General features: G+C 53.2%; 1 protein-coding gene across 2 annotated transcripts in view; it reads right to left on the reverse strand.

Annotated features, from left to right (window-relative positions):
• RXRA (retinoid X receptor alpha) overlaps window positions 1-19,942 on the reverse strand; it is a 102,218-nt gene that overhangs the window by 31,054 nt on the left and 51,222 nt on the right. For both annotated transcript variants that reach the window (XM_079323893.1, XM_079323894.1), the window contains exons 2-4: window positions 6,639-6,904; window positions 916-1,066; window positions 77-256 (exon numbers count right to left, since the gene is read on the reverse strand). In XM_079323893.1, coding sequence (XP_079180019.1) covers window positions 77-256; window positions 916-1,066; window positions 6,639-6,904 — 597 coding nt within the window. The remainder of the gene's footprint in view (window positions 1-76; window positions 257-915; window positions 1,067-6,638; window positions 6,905-19,942) is intronic.

Raw genomic sequence — 19,942 nt, forward strand, 5'->3', positions numbered from 1 at the left:
AAGCAGCCCAGCAGGGCAGGGCAGGGCAGGGCAGGGCAGGGCAGGGCAGGGCAGGGCAGGGCAGGGCAGGGCTCACCTTCTCTCTTCATGCCCATGGCCAGACACTTCTGGTAGCGGCAGTACTGGCAGCGGTTGCGCTGGCGCTTGTCGATCAGACAGTCCTTGTTGTCCCGGCACGTGTAGGTCAGGTCCTTCCTCACCGTGCGCTTGAAGAACCCCTTGCAGCCCTCACAGCTGTAAACCCCGTAATGTTTACCTGTGGGAAAGGTAAGAATCGGGTTTAAAGGCGGTCACAGCTTCTTTGGGTTGCTCCCTGATGGGTTTTGGGGGAGGAAAGAGAAATTTCCAAGAGGTTTTTTGGAGTTGGGGAAGTGTGGGTTAGATTCCACAGAAGCAGGAAGGTGTCTGTGGGTCACAGCCTGTCTTACATCCAGGGAAAGGCCATTTCTGGGCCATGCAGCAGTGAAACAGTGTACCCCTGTACCCCTAGGAGCTCCCCAAAGCAGACCCAGCCTGCTCTGTACCCTGTTCCCACCCTCCACATCCAACATGGGGCACAGGAGGGGTCCCAAAGGGCTCACAAACTTCTGGAGTCTTTAAGAGAAGCAGGAGAATAGAGAGAATTAGCACATCTTTATCTCCCAGGAGTGGAGAAACTCCATGGCCAGAGCATCTTTCCACGTGGCACTGTGTGACAACACCAGTGCAGATCAAAGGATGGGGACAGGGAGGACACCCCACTTGTTTGCCAACAGGGTGAGGATGTGACCCCACTGCTAAACAGGGACCTGGCACCTCCTGGCTCAGCTCTTCAGGCAGTGCTGTCCCACAGCAGAGCTGCTGCACTCCCCAGGAGCTGTGCCAGGGCACCCCCAGCCCCTGCCCTGAGCCCCCCGGGGCAGGTGCCAGCCTCACCTGAAGATCTGTCCCCGCAGATGGCACATATGTGCTTGGTGAAGGAGGCCATCGTCCCTGAGGGGTGTGCTGGCACTTTGAGGACCCCGTTGAGCCCCAGGGGTGGCTTGATGTCTTCTGTGCTGGTGACGGAGTTCATGGGAGAGTTGAGCTGTGGAGGGACAAGCACAGGGCTCAGCTGGGGCTGGGGACACAGGGACACAGTGACATGGGGATATGGGGACACAGGGACATGGGGAGACAGGGACACAGAGACACGGTGACATGGGGACATGAGGGACACAGGGACATGGGGACACTGGGAGATAGGGACACATGGACACGGGGCTGTGTCACTCAGACAGGGAGCAGCACTGCTGATCCAAGAGGATTTGGGCACAGGAGCCCTCAGCCCCAAGGCACAGCACTCATCTACCCTGGCACAGGGGCTGGGGTGGCCCTGGGCTGGCAGCAGGGTGACACAGGGGGCAGGACATTCCCAGCACCGTGCAGAGCTGACCTTGCCCATCCAAGAAGGATGTTTTTCCATGATTTAACTGGAAAGCAAGTTCCTCCTGCACTGGCCCAGCACAGCCCCACAGGCAGGGGTCAGCAGCCTTCCCCTTTCAGAGCAGCACAGGCACAGGGAAGGAAGATCTGCAGGACTGGCTGGGAGCAAGCCCCTGCATGGATGATGAAGGCCAGGACACTCTTGTTTAGCTCTGCAATTTACAGATATCCCTTCAGCATTATCTCTCCAAAGGAAAGCTCCATGGCAAATAAACACATCCCAGATGCAGCAGGGCCTGGATTCCAGAGTTGGGGTGGGTGGGACATGTCCCTGCAGCTCCCAAATGTCTCTCCTTCCTTCCCTTGGCCCCCAGTAGGCAGAGATTTGGGTGGGACTGGTGCTGTCACCATGGCACTGCTGTGGAGTGAAGGTTGAATCCCCCACTGGGCTGTCACACCCCTGTGTGCAAAGGGAAACTGAGGCACAGAGCTGCAGCATGGACTCATCTTGGTAAGGGGACAAGCTCACCCCACCCAGGAGGGTCTGGGGGTGGTGGGGGATCTGGACTTGGCCAGCTCTGGACACAGCTGGCTGGGACCACTGTGGGTGTCCCCAGGGCAATCAGCCTGCCAGGGATTGTCACAGAGCCACCACCCCTGCCAACTGCAATCCCAGGGTGGAGACACAGGCCTGTGCTTCCCTTTGCTGCCTTCCCCTACTCTAACAGAGATCCTCAGCAACTGCACTTGTCACAAATTAATTCAGGGAAATCCCATGGCTTGTGATCTGTCAATTAGAGCAGCACAGCCACTCCTCTGGCTTTCAAGTCTGCAGGCTGGTGGGGAATATTTGGCAGGCAGGTGACTGACAGCCACACAACAGAGCCAGGTAAAGCCACCCTGGAGAAATGGGATGGATCTGCCTCCCTGTGCCACCCTGCCTGTGCCAGCTGATGAATCAAAGGCAGCTGGGACCTGGTGCCACCCAGGGATGCACTCCTGCTTGACAGAGCAGAGAGGGGAGGGAGGAGCAGCATCTCTTTTTGAGTCCCACATGATCTCTGTGCTCTCCCAGGAGCAGGGGTTGCCAAGTCAGGATGACCTGCCCCAGGAATTTCTCCCAGAGCCTGTTCTGGGAAGTGGAGCCAATTCCCAGGTGCAGCACCCCCAGCCCCAAGCAGCCCCATGAAAACACTGGGGGAACAATGGGCAGAGCAAAACCCACCCAGGAGGGTGGGGGTCCCACCAGCCTTCCTCAGCCTGGAGAATCAGCTGCTCAGAGCTGACTCAGCTCTGGCTGGGGAGGGGAAAGTCATCAGTTCCTCTCCCAGCACTGGCTCCAGACCTCAGCAGAGCCACCCTGGGCTTCCCACAGCAGCCTGGCGCCTGCCCCAGCCCTTCCCCTGCAGGAGCACGTGCAGGGAGGGGACAGAGGAGGGGACAGCAGCCTTGACACAGCACTTCTGCTGTGGGACAGCAGGGCTCCAGCTCAGGAGTGAGCCCAGACACGGGAGGAACCAGGGCTCTGCCTCCCCAGTGACACCAGCACCTCTGTTTCCTTCCCGTCCCTCTCCAGCTCCAGAAGGAATCCTGGCCCTTGTGGCAAGCTCTGCTTTATTCTCCTCCTCCTGCTCCCATCCCAAAAAACCCCCCAGCCCCGGGGTGAGCAAAGAGCACAGTGCACAGGCAGACAGTGGCTCTGGAAAAGCCTAATCCCATGTCTGATCTCTCCCCAGCTGCCCCCGGGCATCCCGAGCTGCTGCCAGCCATGCCTGGGGCAGCTGCTCCTGCAAACTGCATGGGAAGTCCTTCCTGCTGAAAATCCTGTGCTTTTTTTCTCTGTTTCCCCAATAATTTTGGGTAAGAGGGTTTAAGAAATGTGTTAAACCCAGGAGCCTGGTTGGGACACTGCTCACCACTGAGAGCTCCCCTCTTTCCTGGCTCAGCACCAGCATCCCCCTCCATGGATACAGGACCCCATGGCAGGACCCCATGGCAGGACCCCTGCCCCACACCCTGATTTTGGGGCTGTGTTTGCAAACCCTACAAGATCCTGGGATATTCCTGGGAGCATCCTCCAGCACCATCACCAAGGGCTGCAGAACCACACGGGGTGGGGTGAGCCCCTCGTTTTTTGGGAGCCTGGCAGCTCCTTCCCCTCCTGGTGGAGCTGGGGCAGAGGGGACCCACCCTGGGGAGCTCCAGCAGTGCCTGCCCTTCTGCTCTGCTGCCTCTCCAGAGGTGATGAGGCGTGGGCTGATGGCAAGTGGCATCTGCCATCTGATGCAAACCACCTTCCATCAGTGCCACCCCTGCCCGGCCACGGGGGCCACACGCCTCATTACCCCAGCTCTGCTGGCCAGGGCAGGGGGCTGTGCTCCCTGCAGAGCACCAGCCTCGCTGCCCCTCCTCCTCCTCATCTTCATCCTCCTCCTGCTTCTTCTCCTCATCCTCCCCCTGCTCTCTGCTGGCCCAGGTAGGTGACTCTGCCTGCTGCAGGGACAGGGACCTAATGTGGCCAGACAGGGAACAGATGGCAGGAGCCATTAGGCTGAAACCTCCCCAAGTGTCACCTCCAGGAAAAACACTTAAGTCCCTGAACAAAGGAAGGGTGCTCCAGGGGCTGGAGCCACCAGGGTAGGAGTCACCAGGGCTGGAGCTACTAAGAGCTGGAGCCACCACAGTTGGTGTCACCAAGGGCTGGAGCCACCTCAGCTAGAACAACCAGGGTTGAAATCATCTGGGCTGGAGCCACTGAGAGCTGGAACCACCAGGGTTGCAGCCACCAAGAGCTGGAGCTACAAAGAGCTGGAGCCACCAAGAGCTGGAGCCAGAAAAGCTGAAGCCACAAAGGCTGGAGCCTCCAAGATCTGGGGCCACCTGTGCTGGAGCTACTAAGCCAGGAGCCACCAAGAGCTGGTGCCACCAGGGTTTGGAACCACCAAGAGCTGCTGTCCCTAGGGCTGGAGCCACCAAGAGCTGCTGTCCCCAGGGCTGGTGTCCCCAGGGCTGGAGCCAGCTCGCTCCCAGCACAATCCCAGCACTCTCACTTCCCCCCTGCCCCCAAGCTCTGCTCTGTTTCAGTTCCCCACTGGCTGCCCCCAAACTGCACCTTGCAGTCGCCCCTTCCCCGCTGTCTCCCCGGCTTGTGGCTCTCCCCAGGGTTGCCTCACATCCCCCTTCCCACTCCCATTTTGCTGCTGGGGCTGCTGGTTTCACCCTGGCTGCCCTTTCCCAGGCACAGTTTCAGTTCCTCTTCCCTTGGCCCCAGGGTAGGAGTGATGTGTCCACCCTGCTGCTGTCCCACAGTGGGAAGTGGGGTGCAGGTCCTGCACATCTCAGGGGGGTCACAGCCTGAATCCTGCATGGGAGAAGCTCAGCCAGAGGTAAATTTTATTCCTCTCTGACCACCAGGGATGCTGGATCTTGAGGAAGCTGTCAGCCCCATGTAGTAAAAAGCCCTGTTATCTCTGGGAATAAACCAGGCCAATATTTAAAAATAAAGGTGCTGGCAGGTGCTGGAGTCCCAGAGAGGGCCTGGAATAAATAAACCCTCAGCAGGTGGTGGCCAATTCCTTAATCTGCCCTTTTACTAAACATATCCCGTGCGAGCAGCCAGCAACAGGTGGCAGGGGCTGGCCAGCACCCCAATCTGGCTATTTTTAAAAAGAGCTTATCTGGCCCTGCTTGGAGGGGTTTTTACATAATCTTCAGGCACTGAAGGCCAGTTCTTGCCCTGGGAGGAGAAAGGGGCAGCGGGCACAGGACCCCTGGGTTTGTACAAGTGACAGAACAAAGGGAAACAGCCTCGAGTTGTGCCAGCAAAGGATGAGATTGGCTGAATTATTTGGGGTAATTCCTTCACTGACAGAGTTGTCAGGCTGTACAGGGAAGTGTTAAAGGTGTGTGGGTGTGGCACGTGGGGACATAGGTTTGTGGTGGACTTGGATGATCTTAGAGGGTTTTCCCAACCAAAACAATTCCATGATTCTATGGGGACCAAGGGCTGGCCCTGGAGGGGATGTGCTGCTGCCCAGGAAGGAGAAGAAGCCCAGACAGTCCTAGGGTGGCTCTGGCTCCTGCCACAGCTACACCAGCCCCCAGGTGTGGCCACCACTCCCCTTCCACCCCAATCCTGGGGACAACCAGCGATGGCCAGCTGTGTTCCAGCTGTGCTGGTCTCTGACAGCACACTCAGTCCAGCCCCAAAAAAGGAGCAGGATGCCTCCAGCTTAAGTTTCTCCCTTGGGCTTCTAATTTTTGCCTCTTCTTGATGAGAAACTCCCCAGTGGTGGCTCATCCTTGCCCAAACTGGCAGCAGCATCCAGCACTGCCCCCATTTTGGGCTACAATACAGGATGTGGCCAGAAATGTGGATTCTGTCACCATGTGCTGAACTCTTATCTCCTGGCACATATTATCTGCTAATGGGCCATCTTTAAACCAGCTGGGCAATCATCTTTATCTTTCTACAGCCCATCCTCCCTCCAGGAGATATCTCTTGTTAATGGACCATTGTTTAAAACTGGGTGTGGCAGTGACTCTTATCCCTGTGGGAGATATCTCCTGTTAATGGGCCATTGTTTAAAACTGGGTGTGGCAGTGATCTTTATCTCCTGGCACATATTCTCTGCTAATGGGCCATCTTTAAACCAGCTGGGGCAATCATCTTTATCTTCCCACAGCCCATCCTCCCTCCAGGAGATATCTCCTGTTCATGGCCATTGAGTCCCAGTGCACGACTGATAAAATTCCATCATCCCACTGGGAGATGCTCCAGCCAGGGGAGGAGCCAAGCCTTTCCTACCCAGATAAAAACTGAGATTTTGGACACCAAGGCACCTTCTTTCCACTGGATTCCAGAGGAAAACCAGACCTTTCCACATTATCCCTGGAGCTTCAGAGGAAACTGCACCTTCTCCAGGAGCACTGCTCCAGCTGAATCACATCTGCCCCTGCAGGAGGATGCAGCCACCATTGAATGGGACTGTGCCACCACCCTGACTGACTGACGGGTGTCAGCTTGGATTCTGACTCTGGCAGGGTTTGGGATTGTTCTTTGCAATACTGCATTTCTATTTTAATTTTTCTAATAAAGAACTGTTATTCCTATTCCCATATCTTTGCCTGAGAGCCCCTTAATTTCAAAATTATAATAATTTAGAGAATTTCAAAGAGCAGCTCCTGCCTTTTATCAGCAGACACCTGTCCCCCAAACCAGGACACCCCCTCACCTGCGGGCTGCTGGTGCCAAAGCCCAGGCTGGGCGTGGAGGGGACAGACATCGAGTGTGGGCCCATGGGGGAGCTGATGACAGAGAAAGGGGGGCCCATGCCGTTGATGGGCGAGCTGAGGGTGCTGATGGGCGAGTGCAGCTGGCCCGGCGAGCCCAGCGAGGAGCCGATGCCCGGCCCGAGGGGCGGGTGCAGGGACGGCGTGGCCATGGGCCCCCGGCCCGTGGGCGAGTTCAGGGACGTGGAATTCACTTGGTTGGAGAAATCTGCGAGAGAAGGAGGAGAGGAAACGGGTTGAGTCTCCCCAGAATTCCCAGTGCGGGTCCATCTTTCCAAACCACCTCGTTCTGGAGCGTGTTGAGAACATTTCCACCGCCTGAAGAGCATTTCCACCCCAAGCCAGGCATCAGTGCTCTCCTCCACCTCCCTGGCACAGCTCTGAGCTCTGCCAGGGTGTAGGAATGAACAAATTAATGTGATTAATGCAGAAGTTGATTTATCGTTTACTTTATATTTTACTTATATATTTACTTATATATTTAATTTATAAATATATATTTACTTATATTTTACATATGTATTACTTATTAACTTATATTTATTAGATTTACTTTATAATATATAAATATAATATATATAATATATATTATATACATTTATATAATTTATATTATATATAAAATTCATATATATTTATATAATACATACTATACATTATATTTATATAATTAATATATAAACATACATTATAATACATATAATTTATATATACACATACATATGCATATGTATACATAATGTATATTATATATAATTTGTATATTTATATAATTATATAAATAAATAAGAATAAGAAATAAAATAAATAATTAAATAATTAAAATTTTAGTAGATTAAAAATATATACTACATGTCATATTGTATTTATTATATTTGCTTATATATTTTAAAACTACTGTTCACACAATTATGTATTATTTGATTGGTGTTTTTCTTTCGTTTATGTACTTTGTAGGAAATATGACTTAATACAGTTTAGTGTTTTACTGTCTATTTTTAGTTTGGTTTTTCTAATTTTGATATTTTGATTTTTAGCTTTTTTTTTTTTTAACTTAGTACAATTTATATTTTAGTAGTTTTGCTGAATTTTAGAGAAAAATAGCCAAAAACTTGGCATTTGGGGACATCTACACTTGGAGGTGGCTCACACCCATGTGAGCTGTGTGTCCATCCCCAGGGAACGCTGCTGGATTTGAGGGGTTTGGAGGTTTTTAGGGGTTTTTTCCAAGCTGAATTGTTCTGGAACACTCCTGCTGTCCCGGGGGAGCAGAGCAGGGGGGCGGGAAGGGGGGGATTATAAATAGACTGCAGCTCTCCCAAGAGGAGACACGGAGCCACTCCTGGCACATTTCCTCCTCATCCTGTCACGCTGCTTGCAAAACAATCCCAGTGAGGAAGGGGCTGGCTCTGCCCCCAGGGAGGGGGGGAGGAAGGTGCTGGGGATCCCCCCAAAACCCACCCAGACCCCCCAGTTCACAGACCCAGAGACAGGGACAACCAGCACGGTGTTCAGGGTGGGTCTGCCTTGGCTGCAGACCCCAGAGTGAGCTAAAGTCTGGAAAATTCTCTCTTCAGTCACCTGCACCCCTCAGGATCAGCTGTGCCCCAGGATTTTGGGGTAATTAGCACATGAATGTCACACGGTGGGAAACAATGAACCCAGAGCAGCCCAGCCCCAGGAACCTTCCCTGAGGATCCCTGATCCTGGGGGAGACCCCAGCAGGAGGGAGGGAGGGTTCAGCAAGGCAGCGAGGCTGCTCTAGCAAGGATGTGGAACCAGCATCCCACTGCTGTTTCCACAGTGCCATCCTTCCCCAGCCTCCTATTAATGGACCCAGAATCCCATTACTGCACCCAGAATCCCATTATTGCACCCAGAACCCCATCACTGCATCTAGAACCTCATTTATGCAACCAGCATCCCACTGCTGCACCCAGAACCCCATTACTGCACTCAGAATCCCATGACTACATCCAGAGTTCCATTACTGCATCCACAACCCCACTGCTGCCCCCAGATTCCCTTTGCTGCGCCCAGAATGTTATCACTGCATCCACAGTCCCATTCACTGCCTCCAAAATCCCAGTGTTGCATCCCATTTATGTCTTCTGAATCCCACAGTTGCCATCTCCATAATCTCACCATTCCATCCAGAGTCCCATTACTTCTCCACTATCCCATTGCTACCTCCAGAATCCCACTGCTGCCCCTAGAATCCCCAGCTCTGAGCCCAGCACCCCAAAGGCATCCCTGTCCCTATCCCTCTTCCCTGTCCCTTTCCCCTTTCCCTGTTCCCTGTCCCCTTCCCTTGTCCTTGTCCCTGTCCTCTGTCCCCTTTCCCTGTCCCTGTCCCCTGTCCCTGTTCCCAGTCCCTGTTCCCTTTCCCTGTTCCCTGCCCCTCTCCCTTTCCCCATTCCCTGTCCCCTGCCCCTGTTCCCAGTCCCCTGTCCCTGTCCCTGTCCCTGCCAGGCTCTCACAGGATGTTGACACAAACCAAGTGCTGGCCACCACGTCACCCGTGGCTCAGTGACGTGAGAGAGGCACAACAGGAACCCCAGGAAATTCCTGCAGGATTCCAGGGCTGCTCCTGGAGCTCAGCACAGCCCTTCCCAGCTCTCTGGGTTTGGGGTCTCTAAAGAACCCCTGAGTGCTATCCAGGAGCTGGTTCTGGAGCAGGACCCCAAAAACACCCATGGGGTGATGGAGGGACCTTCCAGGGATGCAGCAGATCCAGGGAACCCCTGACCTGTGCAAAGGGAAGGAGCAGGGTCAGTCCTTCCTTTGGAAAGATCCGGAATATTGAAGGCAGGAGAGGTCACAGGAGGGTCACTGGCCACCAGCCCACACCTCCTGCAGCACATCAGCCAGCAAAGCACGTGTGGGGCCAGCACCTCTCCCAAAATCCCAATTCCTGGGCACCTCAGGAGCTCCCTGCACACCCACTCTGCTCCCACATTAACACCAACCCCAGCAGCCAGCAAGGAACTGGGAGGCAAAAACAAAAAGGAGAGAGAGAGGGGGACAATCCTGTGTGGAAGGGGGGATTTGGGTAGGCACAGCCACATTTGGGTGTGTTTATACCCAAACCCTTTGGCCACACACTGGGAAATCCCAACACAGCAGGATTTCTGCAGAGCATCAGTTCAAAAGTTCCAAGCAACTTCTTGGGACACTGGGAGGTTTCCACTCCTCATCCAAACACTCCCTGCTCCAAAACCCCACTGGGAGAGCAGCAGCAATGGCAAACATTTACATCCAGCAAGCAAATATGGTTTTTATAAACCTTGCAAAGTCAAGAGTCCACTTAGAGCAGCTCAGCTCAGATGCTGCCAGTCCCTGGCTGGAGGGAATTGGGGTTTGGGGAAAACAGAACTTGAGAGATGGGCATCAGGGAAATAAGGAGTGTGCCCTCTTCCCTATCACAAGTGTCCTAAAGGACCTTGATTGTGAAAAGAATGCTACAAAAAAAAAAGATATATTTAAAAAAGAAAAGAGCCTAGACTGAGGAAATATCCTTAATAGGCACAAATAAATTCCCAAACTGATGAGCACCACTTGGAGTGCAGCAAACAGAGGAGGCATTTCCCCAAAGGCATTTGCAGCTCAAGCAGTGTGAGACTGTTCCTTCTCCTCGAGGAGTTCTGCCATTTAAAGCTGCTGTATGTGACTATCTCTTGACCAAAATAAACTCTGTGCCTGTTTCTAAATTAAAAAAAAATAGGAGAGAAAAAAAAAAAAAAAAGTTCTGAAAGCATTTCCCTTCTGTCACACCCATCAAGTGCAGCTATTTTCTGTGTGTGTCCTTTGTTTTAGCACAAGGACCTCTGTCTATCCCCAAAGATGCCCCGTGGCAGTTGGAGATCAGAAACCAGAGCTTGTCAGCAGCTGAAGAATTTGCAGTGAAGCTCTTTTTCTTCCTCCAAACTACAAGCCTGCCAGCCACAGGGTTTGGATGGGAATGTTTTTCCCAAGGAATATATGACATTTAGGGCAGGGCACATGATCCATGTGCTGGGATGGCTGAGGAGTGTTCCCACAGCAGGAACCATGCCCTGGGTACCAGAGCCAGCAGGGATTGACTCTGAGTTTTGTGTTTCTGGTGCTCATCAGCAGATCCCTGCTTTCTCTTTGGGATGGATTCCCACCTCACTGAGGTTTTTAGCAGCAGCAGCCACCAAAGCCAGACACTGATGGCACAAGATGTCACCTCACTGAGGTCACACAGCAAACTGGAGCCAAAGCTGGAACAGATCCTGGCAGCTCCAAAATCCAGGGTAGCATCTCAACTGCTGCATCACCCTTCTCACCCCATCAACCCTCTAGCAACATCATAATCATAATTAGAACAAGAATATTATCGATAATTTTCAATAAAGGAAAAAAAAATCTTCATAAAAACATTTGTGCCCAACACCTGTGAGCAGCTGCACTGCTATTTTGGTTATTTTGCTATTTTTCCATCCCCTTGGCATTCAGCACAAAGCTCCAGCTTGGACCAGCCAACACCCATAGCTGGAGGCACCCCAGATGGGCAGGCCAGCCCCTCTAGGAACATCAGGAATGCCACCAGCCCTGGCCACCCTCCCCTGTGGCATTTTGTCACCCAGTGTCACTCCAAGTGACCAGGGCACGTCTGCAGCAGCTGCAGCAGCTTCTGCTGATCCAGCACTATCACCAAGGGCTGTGATTTTAACATTTCTAGACCACAAAATATCCCAGAGCAGAAACAATTCCATCATGCAGAGGCACTTCTTTTTCCCAGGATAGCTCATTTGTACTGGAATAAAGTGTACCAGCATAAGCTTGCATCAGAATAATCTTCATTTATGCCTAAGAGGCTTTGCCAGTAAAACTACAGTGACCTAGCTCTGCTGGAAAACCTTTTCTGGCATATCCTGGGAGTTTACTCAGCAGCCTGGTGGCTCAGCACTGGGATCTGAGAGAGAAGAAGTTTAAAAAAAAAAAAAATCCCATTTCAAGGCACAAGCAGACTCCCTGAGCTGTGTTTTCTGCAGCTGAGGAGAGCTGCTCCCCTGGGGTACAAGCCAATCCATTCCACTGGATCCCATGATCCAATCCCTTGGGGTCAGAGGGGTTTGCAGCACCCCAGGCAGGGCTCCAGGAGTTGTCCCCAAGACCTGTCCCTGGCACCAGCTGAGATTTGGAAAGTCACTCACAACCCTCTGCTTCCGCTTCTCTTTTTTTCTTTCCCCTCAGCACTTCTTCCTCCTTAATCAGAAAGCAAATCAACTCTGGGTATTAAACAGCAGGAAATCCTAAATTTGGGCTGCCACTCCCTTCCTTAAGTCAGGCCTTGGTGTCAGGGCTTTGTGGGGTCACACTGGGAGGGAGCAGGAGCAGCAGCACAGATCAGGCTCCTGCCAGCATCCTCCTCCTCCTCTGCCCCCCAGCATCACTCTGGGGGTGCCCAGGCTCCAAATCCTCACCCCCAAATCAGGTGAATCAGCTAAATGCTCCTTTGGGGACTCCAAAATGAACTCAGTGAAAACCCACCTCCTTTTGTTTTCACTCCTCGAAAGCAGCTTGGGAATCTCAGGTGCTTTCCAGAAAAGGAACCTCAAATGATGGAGGTTTCCCTTTCATTTTCTCTCACCTTCCCCACAGCAAACAGCAGCAGAACAGCAGGACTGGGGCAGGACAGTGGTTTGCATGTGAAAATTGCCATGGTAATGCTGTGACCACAAGAGGTCAGGTCCTCACTTTTGTCCTGATCACAAACTCAGGGATGAATTTAAACAGCCCCTGGCCTACAATCTTGAGTAAGTTTGCTCCCAGTTTACAGCAGCAGAGCTGAGCACTGAAGGGAGGATGGAGCAAGAGCTGCCTCTTGCCCTTCACAGGCTACCCTGGACCCAGCAGTGCCTGGGCTGGGTGTGCAGTGTGATTCTTACCCCAAAAACTCATCCAGGAGCCAAGAGAACAGCAGCAGCCCATGGCAAATCCAAGCAGATTAAGCTGCAAATTTAAAGCACTTTGCCCAGAGAGGACAGGTAATTGATCCTCTCAAACCACCTGGGCTCTGAGCACATCCTGGGAATGCATCCCAAGGTGTCAGAGCATGCAGCTGTGCTCTATCCATAAATCCCTTCTGGGCATCTTTTCCACAGCTACAGGCAAAGGGATGGGAATCCAGCATGTTGAGTAGCTCTGATTTTACCAAAAAGTAACTGGAATTGATTTTTTTTTTTTATATTTCTGGACTTGAGTACCAAGACAAACCTGAGAACATCCCTCTGAGACCCCCCCAAACCCAGCACTTGGGGCAGCTCACAGAAATGTCTGCAGGCATTTCAAAACCTCCACGTGCACTTTCTCCACTGGGATCTGCTCTGAGATTTGGGAGAGTTTCTCCAGCCACACTCAGGATCCTCCCCAGGTGATGCTGTGCTGAAACTCAAGTTTCAGCTGCAATCTGCACAGGGTGGGTTCCTCCTCCCAGCAGCTTTCACTTTGACCAAACCAAAACCTCAAAGCCACAGAGTTTCTCACCTCTGGCTCTGTGTGTCCCTGCAGCAGCACCTCTGAGCACCCAGCCAGCAGCAGAGATGCTTTTTGGGGTTTCAGTGCAGCAGCAGGGGTTTTCCTTGGCTGGAGGATTCCACAGCATCCTCTGCCTGCTGCCAGAATTTCACCTGACAGCTTGATGTGATCACAGCACCCACAAGTGGCTTTTCCACAGCCTCTCCCTCCCCAGCCAGAATTCTCATTTATCACTCAGGAAACCTTTGCTCTCTTCCCACAAAGTGAAGGGAAGCCCAAATCTTGCAGCAGCATCCCTGGGTCACCTCTGTCCCTGCAGCTCCAACACTTCCTTCTCTCCATCCTATTTTCTCCTCTTTTTGGCAATCTGGCTCAAAGCACCACAGGGAGCTTTTGGGAGATACTCACCCCCAACTCACCCCATCACCTGCTGGACCCTGGGTGCCCAGGGGTCTGGAGACCCCCCACCAAAAATGGGATTGCTGCTCCTGATGTTTCAGAGCTGCCATAGAGGAGGCAGATGAGCCCATGCCAGAGCTGACCAAGAGTGCTCAGCAACAGCACAGGGCCTTATTTGGGATTTTTTCCCTTAAAAACCACACCCCACCCTTTCAGGAGCCAGCTAAAATCACACCCTGCTCCTGGAGCAGTGGCAGAAAAGCCAGCAGGGACTACCCCATCTCCATGGGAGAAGGAGTGAAAAGAGGAATTTTCCAGAAGCTGCTGTCCCCATGAGCTGCCCCATCACTGGAGCAAACACCTGGAAATCCCACGTGGACCCTTTCCCAAATCATCTCTGCACCCCAAACCATCTCCTCAGTGCATGGAGGACTCCACCCATATCTCCAGGGGCAGGCAGAGGAGGGAATTCACACAGAATTTTGGGTTGGAAGAGACCTTCAAGATCAAGTCCAACCCATGCCCCAACACCTCAATTAAACCATGGCACATCCAGTCTTTTTCAAACACACCCAGAGATGGTGACTCCACCACCTCCCTGGGCAGACCATCCCAATACTTTATCACTCTTTTCCACGAAAAACCTTTTCCTAATATCCAACCTATATCTATAATCCCTATTTCCTATACAGGGAAAAGCAGGAGAGCAGGGCAGCCCAGGGGAGGGGAGGGGGGGAAGCTGCACCCAGGCAAACAAGGATTCTGCTGATAAAGCAAATGTGACTCAATCACACGCTTGTGCAAAGATGTCACAACAGCGCTGAGGAATTACAGGCTCCTGTTTCATCCCTGGAGGGCTGGTGCTGGCCCTGCTCACACAATGCTCTCTGTTCTGCATCACAGTGCCCCTCATTTACTGGCTGGGAACCAGCCCATAATAGGGGCAGTGTGCTGCTGCTGCCAGGGCTGCCAGGAGTGGCTCAGAGCAGGGCTGGCCCCTCCTGGTGTTTTTGGGGTGTGGGATAGGGCAGTGATGCTCCCCCCAACTCAGCTCTCTGACACAGTTGGGATTTCCCAGCTAAATCCTGCTTGGGGTTGCATCTTTCTAACATCTTGGTGTCTTCACACAGCCTAAAAGGGAGATTTGGGGCTGCCAAGAGCTCAGCCACCAGTGCCCTGTCACCAACCTTCCCCAAACACAGCCTGGAGCAGCCACACCAAGAGGTGACTCCTGGAGATCCTGGCCCCTTTCCAGCTCCCAAACTGAACCAGGGACACCAAACTAGCAGGGAATTATTCCAGCAGAGGAGAAGATGCTCCCTCTGCCCATCAGAAGCAGAGGGATTCTGTCCTGATGGGCACCACCAGCCTGGGGACGTGCTGAGGGTGGCACTTGCCAAAGCTCCTCATCCTCCCTGCAGCCACTGACCTTGGCTGGCTCCATCCCAAACCCCAAAAAGAGCAGGGTGAGAAATCCAGCACAGTGGTCCCACAGGTTGCTGGAGCTCATTATGGCCTTTTAATTACATTCAATTGCAGTTTTATGTGATCTAATTGCCCTTGAGGGGGTGCTGGGCTCTGAGCTATGAAATCCAAGCAGGATCCAGAGGGATGCACGGGGAGCTCAGAAGCTTTAGGCTCATTCCAGCAGAAAGAGGAGAAGCCTCCACTCCCACTGGAGATCCCCCAGACATCCCAATAAGGAGCCACACATGTGGCTGGGGCCACCAAAAAAACCCAGATCAGGGTTCATCCCAACCCCTGTCCCCAAGATTTGGGGAGGTCCCCACACTGGGCTCCAGGGAGGAGGGATGTGGAGAGCAGAGGGGGCTCAGAGCTGGAGCAGAGCTCTCCACTCAGCTCCCCTGAAACCTAGAATTGCCCCCTGCAAGGGCAAGAAGCAGCCAAAAGGATGCAGAAAACACGAGCTGCCAATCCTCAGCTTCCCTGCAGCAGATCTGGGATGAGCCAAATCCCAAAGACCAAGAGCAGAGCAGCCCAGCAGCTCTCCCAGGCACTGCCTTTGAGATCCACGGGCTAAAACTGCTGCTCCTGAGTGCTGGAGGTGCAGGATGTGCTGCACCCACCCTTGCTCTGCTGATTTTGGGGATTGCCAGGAGGGACAGCACCTCCCCATCAACTTCTGCTCCCACCTGGGCTCAGCAAGGAGGGCAAACATCAGCCCACACGAGAGATCCTGCAGGATGGACCAAGCCCCATGCTCGGGTCTGAGCCAGCAGCAGGAGGTGAGAGGAGGAGGAGGAGGAAGAGGAGGAAGACACAGCCAGGAATTGCAGATTCCTCCTCCCTGGCTCCCAGGAACAAGGGCCCACAAAGCACCAGGCAGGAGGATTATATTACGGTGCTGTGCGTGCACATTAATCCAGATTTGAGATAATTACAGTCATTCACTTGGCCTAATGGGCTTTAATTGATCCAGCAGGGCCTGGTGCTCACCAATAGCATGCAGCTGCACCAAAGCTGCAAAACCAACACTGCTTACTGGTTTGCCAGAAAACCAGCTCTGGTGGTTTCCCTTAGAAGGTGCTGAAAAAGCCACGTGGAGTTTTCCATGTCTCAGCTGAGACCCATCCTGAGCATCCCAGTGGGATGAGCCACCCCTGCAGAGGGTTTCTGGGCAAGGGCAGCCCATGGGAATGCTGTTTCCAATTCCCCTGGAGAAATGTCCACCTCTCAGCACCATACCTGGTGGGAATTTGGTCAGCAGATCCCTCAAGGTCCCTTCCTAGCAGCGTTTCTGTGCTTTAATGGTCACAGAGCTGGAAATACAGATGGGGAAAGGAACCCAGGGTCCCAAAACAGCCATCCCTCCCCAGCTCAGCACCTCCTGCAGGTCTCAGGAGAACCCTCAGGAGCAAGGCAGCTCCCTCAGGGACAAACCATCACTTTGTGCAGCTCCAGGAGGAACAAGGAGCCTGAGAACTGTGTGCTACACAGGTGTGTGACAAGACAGTGAAGGCACAGTCACATCCCCTTCCAAAAAAAACCAAGCTCCCTCTGGAAACCAGATGCCAAGCACTTTTTTCCAAGAGGAAGAAGCTGCCTTTGGGTTTTCTGTGGCCTGTAACACATTTTGGGAGGTTTCAGCCCCCCAGCTCCAGCTGTGTGGCCGCAGGGATGGGCAGGCAGGCTGGGTGGGTTGTTCCCCTTTCCCAGGCCAGACAGGAGGCTTGGGAAAAGCTTTTCCCTCCCTCAGGCAGGCAAGGGATGGGCTGCCTGCAAGCTGCCTTTGGGTTTAAGTTTCTGGTTGGAGTCCAAAGCTAATTAGGCTGCGCCAAGTCCAATCAGATAGCCTCAGCTAATTGAGCTCGGCACGGACGGGTCAATGTCCAGCAGGGCTTGGTGTTCTGGCAGCCCCAGATAACTGCCAGGGCCTGGGAAGGGGAAGAACCCCTCACAAAAATGTTCCCTGCATGGAGATGCAGCCAGAGATGGGTTAACCCCTTGGGTACCATCAGCATCGTTGAACAACCCCAAGGGATGGAGATAAATTAATCCATTTTCTCCCTGTGCAGGGTATGAAACAGGGTGACCTCACCAGGCTTTGGTGTCACCTCTCCTGTCACAGGCTCAGGGAGACATGGCACAGAGCACAGAGCAGAACCCCCCAGCACACAGCAAGGGCAAACCATGGGAATGCCAGGCACTCAGCTCCTGGAAATGCTGCATGAGGAGCCTGAGCTGGGGCTCCATGCTGCCCACAGCGCTCCCCCAAAGCTGGGGGAGATGTGTCTGCTCCAGACTGCACCTCCAGGCTGGGACAGGGGGGTTGTCCAAGCTCTGGGGGTCAGCAGGGCTGTGGGATGGGGTCAGCAGCACTTGCCAGGTGTGGCTGGGCACTGCAGGGCAGCCAAGCACTGGCACCAGGGACAGCCTGGGGAGGGTGAGGGATTTTGAAGAAGCCCTTCCTCAGGTGGTTCTGAGCCCTGATGAGCAACTCCCCCAGCTCCTGAGTCCTAGAGCAAAAAGAAAACAACACCACCCAGCTTCCCAGAAACCACAGAGTTCCCTTTTTCCCCTAATCCTGCCTGGACTTCCATGCTGAGCTCCATGCAGGATGATGGCAGCCTGGATCCCTGCACAGAGAGAATCCCCACATCCTCCCCTCCTCCTCCAGCTGCTGGCAAAGGCTGCTCCTCTTCAGCTGACAAATGGATGAGATGTTGCATTAATAAACCCCAGCTTCTCCTCACACTTCTGATTACAATCTCTCTGTTTGGATCCCTGCTCATGTTACACGTTCGTCTCAATTATATATTCCCCTCTCCTTAAATCCCCACTTATCTCCTTTACCACGTAAATCACAGAGTGGGCTCTGGTTTGGTTGGGTTTTTTTAATTTTTTTTTTTTTTTTGAGCTGCCTAACTTTCCCTATTCCAACAGCACTTAGAAAATAAACAGGAATTTAAACTGCAGCATGTCCTGGTAGAATCTGAGCTCATCTTCCAGCAAACCCATGGCAGGAGGGTGATGCTGATCCTGCTCTCCACCACTTGTTTCCAGCCCTACTGTGCTCACAAAGCATTTGGATTTATTTTTGGCCCAGCCAAATCCTTCTTGGGGCATCCCTGGGAATATCTTCCCCCCACAAATCCCTTGTTGCAGCTGGAGCAGAACATGAGACACTGACCAAAGCAGCAGCCCAGCCTGGCTCCCCCTGCACTGCCCCACATCCCTCTGGCAATTAAGGCAATTGCTTGCATGGAAACCTAATTATATTAGGGAAGTATTTAGTAATTTTTAACTGTTGGGCTGGTGGCTTGGCTCCCTCCCCCTCCCACATTCCAGCAGCACTGGGCAGGAGGTGCAGTGCTAGATTCTCCCTCTTCCAGCACTGCTGTAAAGAGTGAGGGAGAGGAGCAGGGTGGTGTGATGGGGACCCTGGGTGAGCTGGAGAGCCTGCAGCAGTTTGCCTGTGAGCTCTGTATGGGATGGGAATGCCCAGCCCTAGCACGTGGTGGCTTCTTGATGCCACCATGAGAAAGATGCTCCAGGGTCCCCCTGGCCACAGCACCTGCAGCCCCTGGGCAGGGGCTCAGCCATCTCTGCTGCAGACCCAGCACTCCAGACACAAGGTTTGGGTGCCCTAGGTCTGCCTCCATCCTCCACTCTTGTGCACAAAACTGAATACAGGCACCACTACACCAAGCCTCACCAGGTACCCAAAAATAACATTGTGGACACAGGCAGCAGAGCAGGAGCCTGCAGACCATGGACTGAATTCCACCATGGATTGAGTGAATTCCACCATGGACTGAGCTCTACCATGGACTGAGTGAGCTCCACCATGGACTGAGTGCACCAAGGACTGAATTCCACCAAGGACTGAATTCCACCATGGATTGAGTGACTTTCAACAGGGACTGAATTCCACCATGGACTGAGTTCCATCATGGACTGAGCTCCACCACGGACTGAAGGAGTTTCACCATGGATTGAGCTGAGTTCCACCATGGATTGAGTTCCACCATGAACTGAGTGACTTCCACCATGGACTGAGCTCTACCATGGACTGAGCTCTACCATGGACTGAGTGCACCAAGGACTGAATTCCACCATGGACTGAGTTCCACCATGGACTGAGTGAGTTCCACCATGGACTGAGTGCACCATGGACTGAGTTCCACCATGGACTGAGTGCACCATGGACTGAGTGCAGCACACACAGCATCACAGCACCGTGTCCATGGGCACACCCATCTCCCTCAGGGTCCAGCAGCCCTGGAGGCTCCCCCAGCCCCCTGCCCCCGTCCCCCCCAGCCCTTGAGGCCGGCGGTGCCTTTAAGAGGCAGGAGGGGAATGCCATGGCTGCTCTTCCACAGTCCCATTAATTCACCAGCGTCACATGCTCCGCAGCTGCAGCCTGGCAGTGATTTATACTCCTCTGAAGTTCATCAGAGGGAAAAGTACTTCCCAGGCACAGCCTATCCCCCTTCCCTGCTCTGCTCCTCTCCGCACCCAGAGCCCGGGGACAATCCCCCATCCATCACCCCGAGTGTCACCCCCTGCCCTCACCACCCAGCCCAGGCACTCCCCTTCTCCCCGGCATCTGCCAGCAAAAGAAAACTTCCTCTGCCTTCCTCGCCTCCGTGACCCAGCGATGAGAAAGTCATTAATTAATGAAGGGGCCGGCAGAGCCCCCTCCTCCCCAGCCCCAGGCCCTGTAGCCAAAATAAACGTCAGGGAGGAGGCGGGCGTCCCCTCCTCCTGCCGTCCTCCGGGGAGGTTCAAAAGTTCAAGATTTTCACATTTCCCTAACGTTATTTCAGGAAATTGCTGGAGAAAGGAAAGCCGGCGCTGCCGAAAACACGATGGGCGGGTG

Source organism: Erithacus rubecula, assembly GCF_903797595.1.
Source record: "Erithacus rubecula genome assembly, chromosome: 21".
NCBI lineage: Eukaryota > Metazoa > Chordata > Aves > Passeriformes > Muscicapidae > Erithacus > Erithacus rubecula.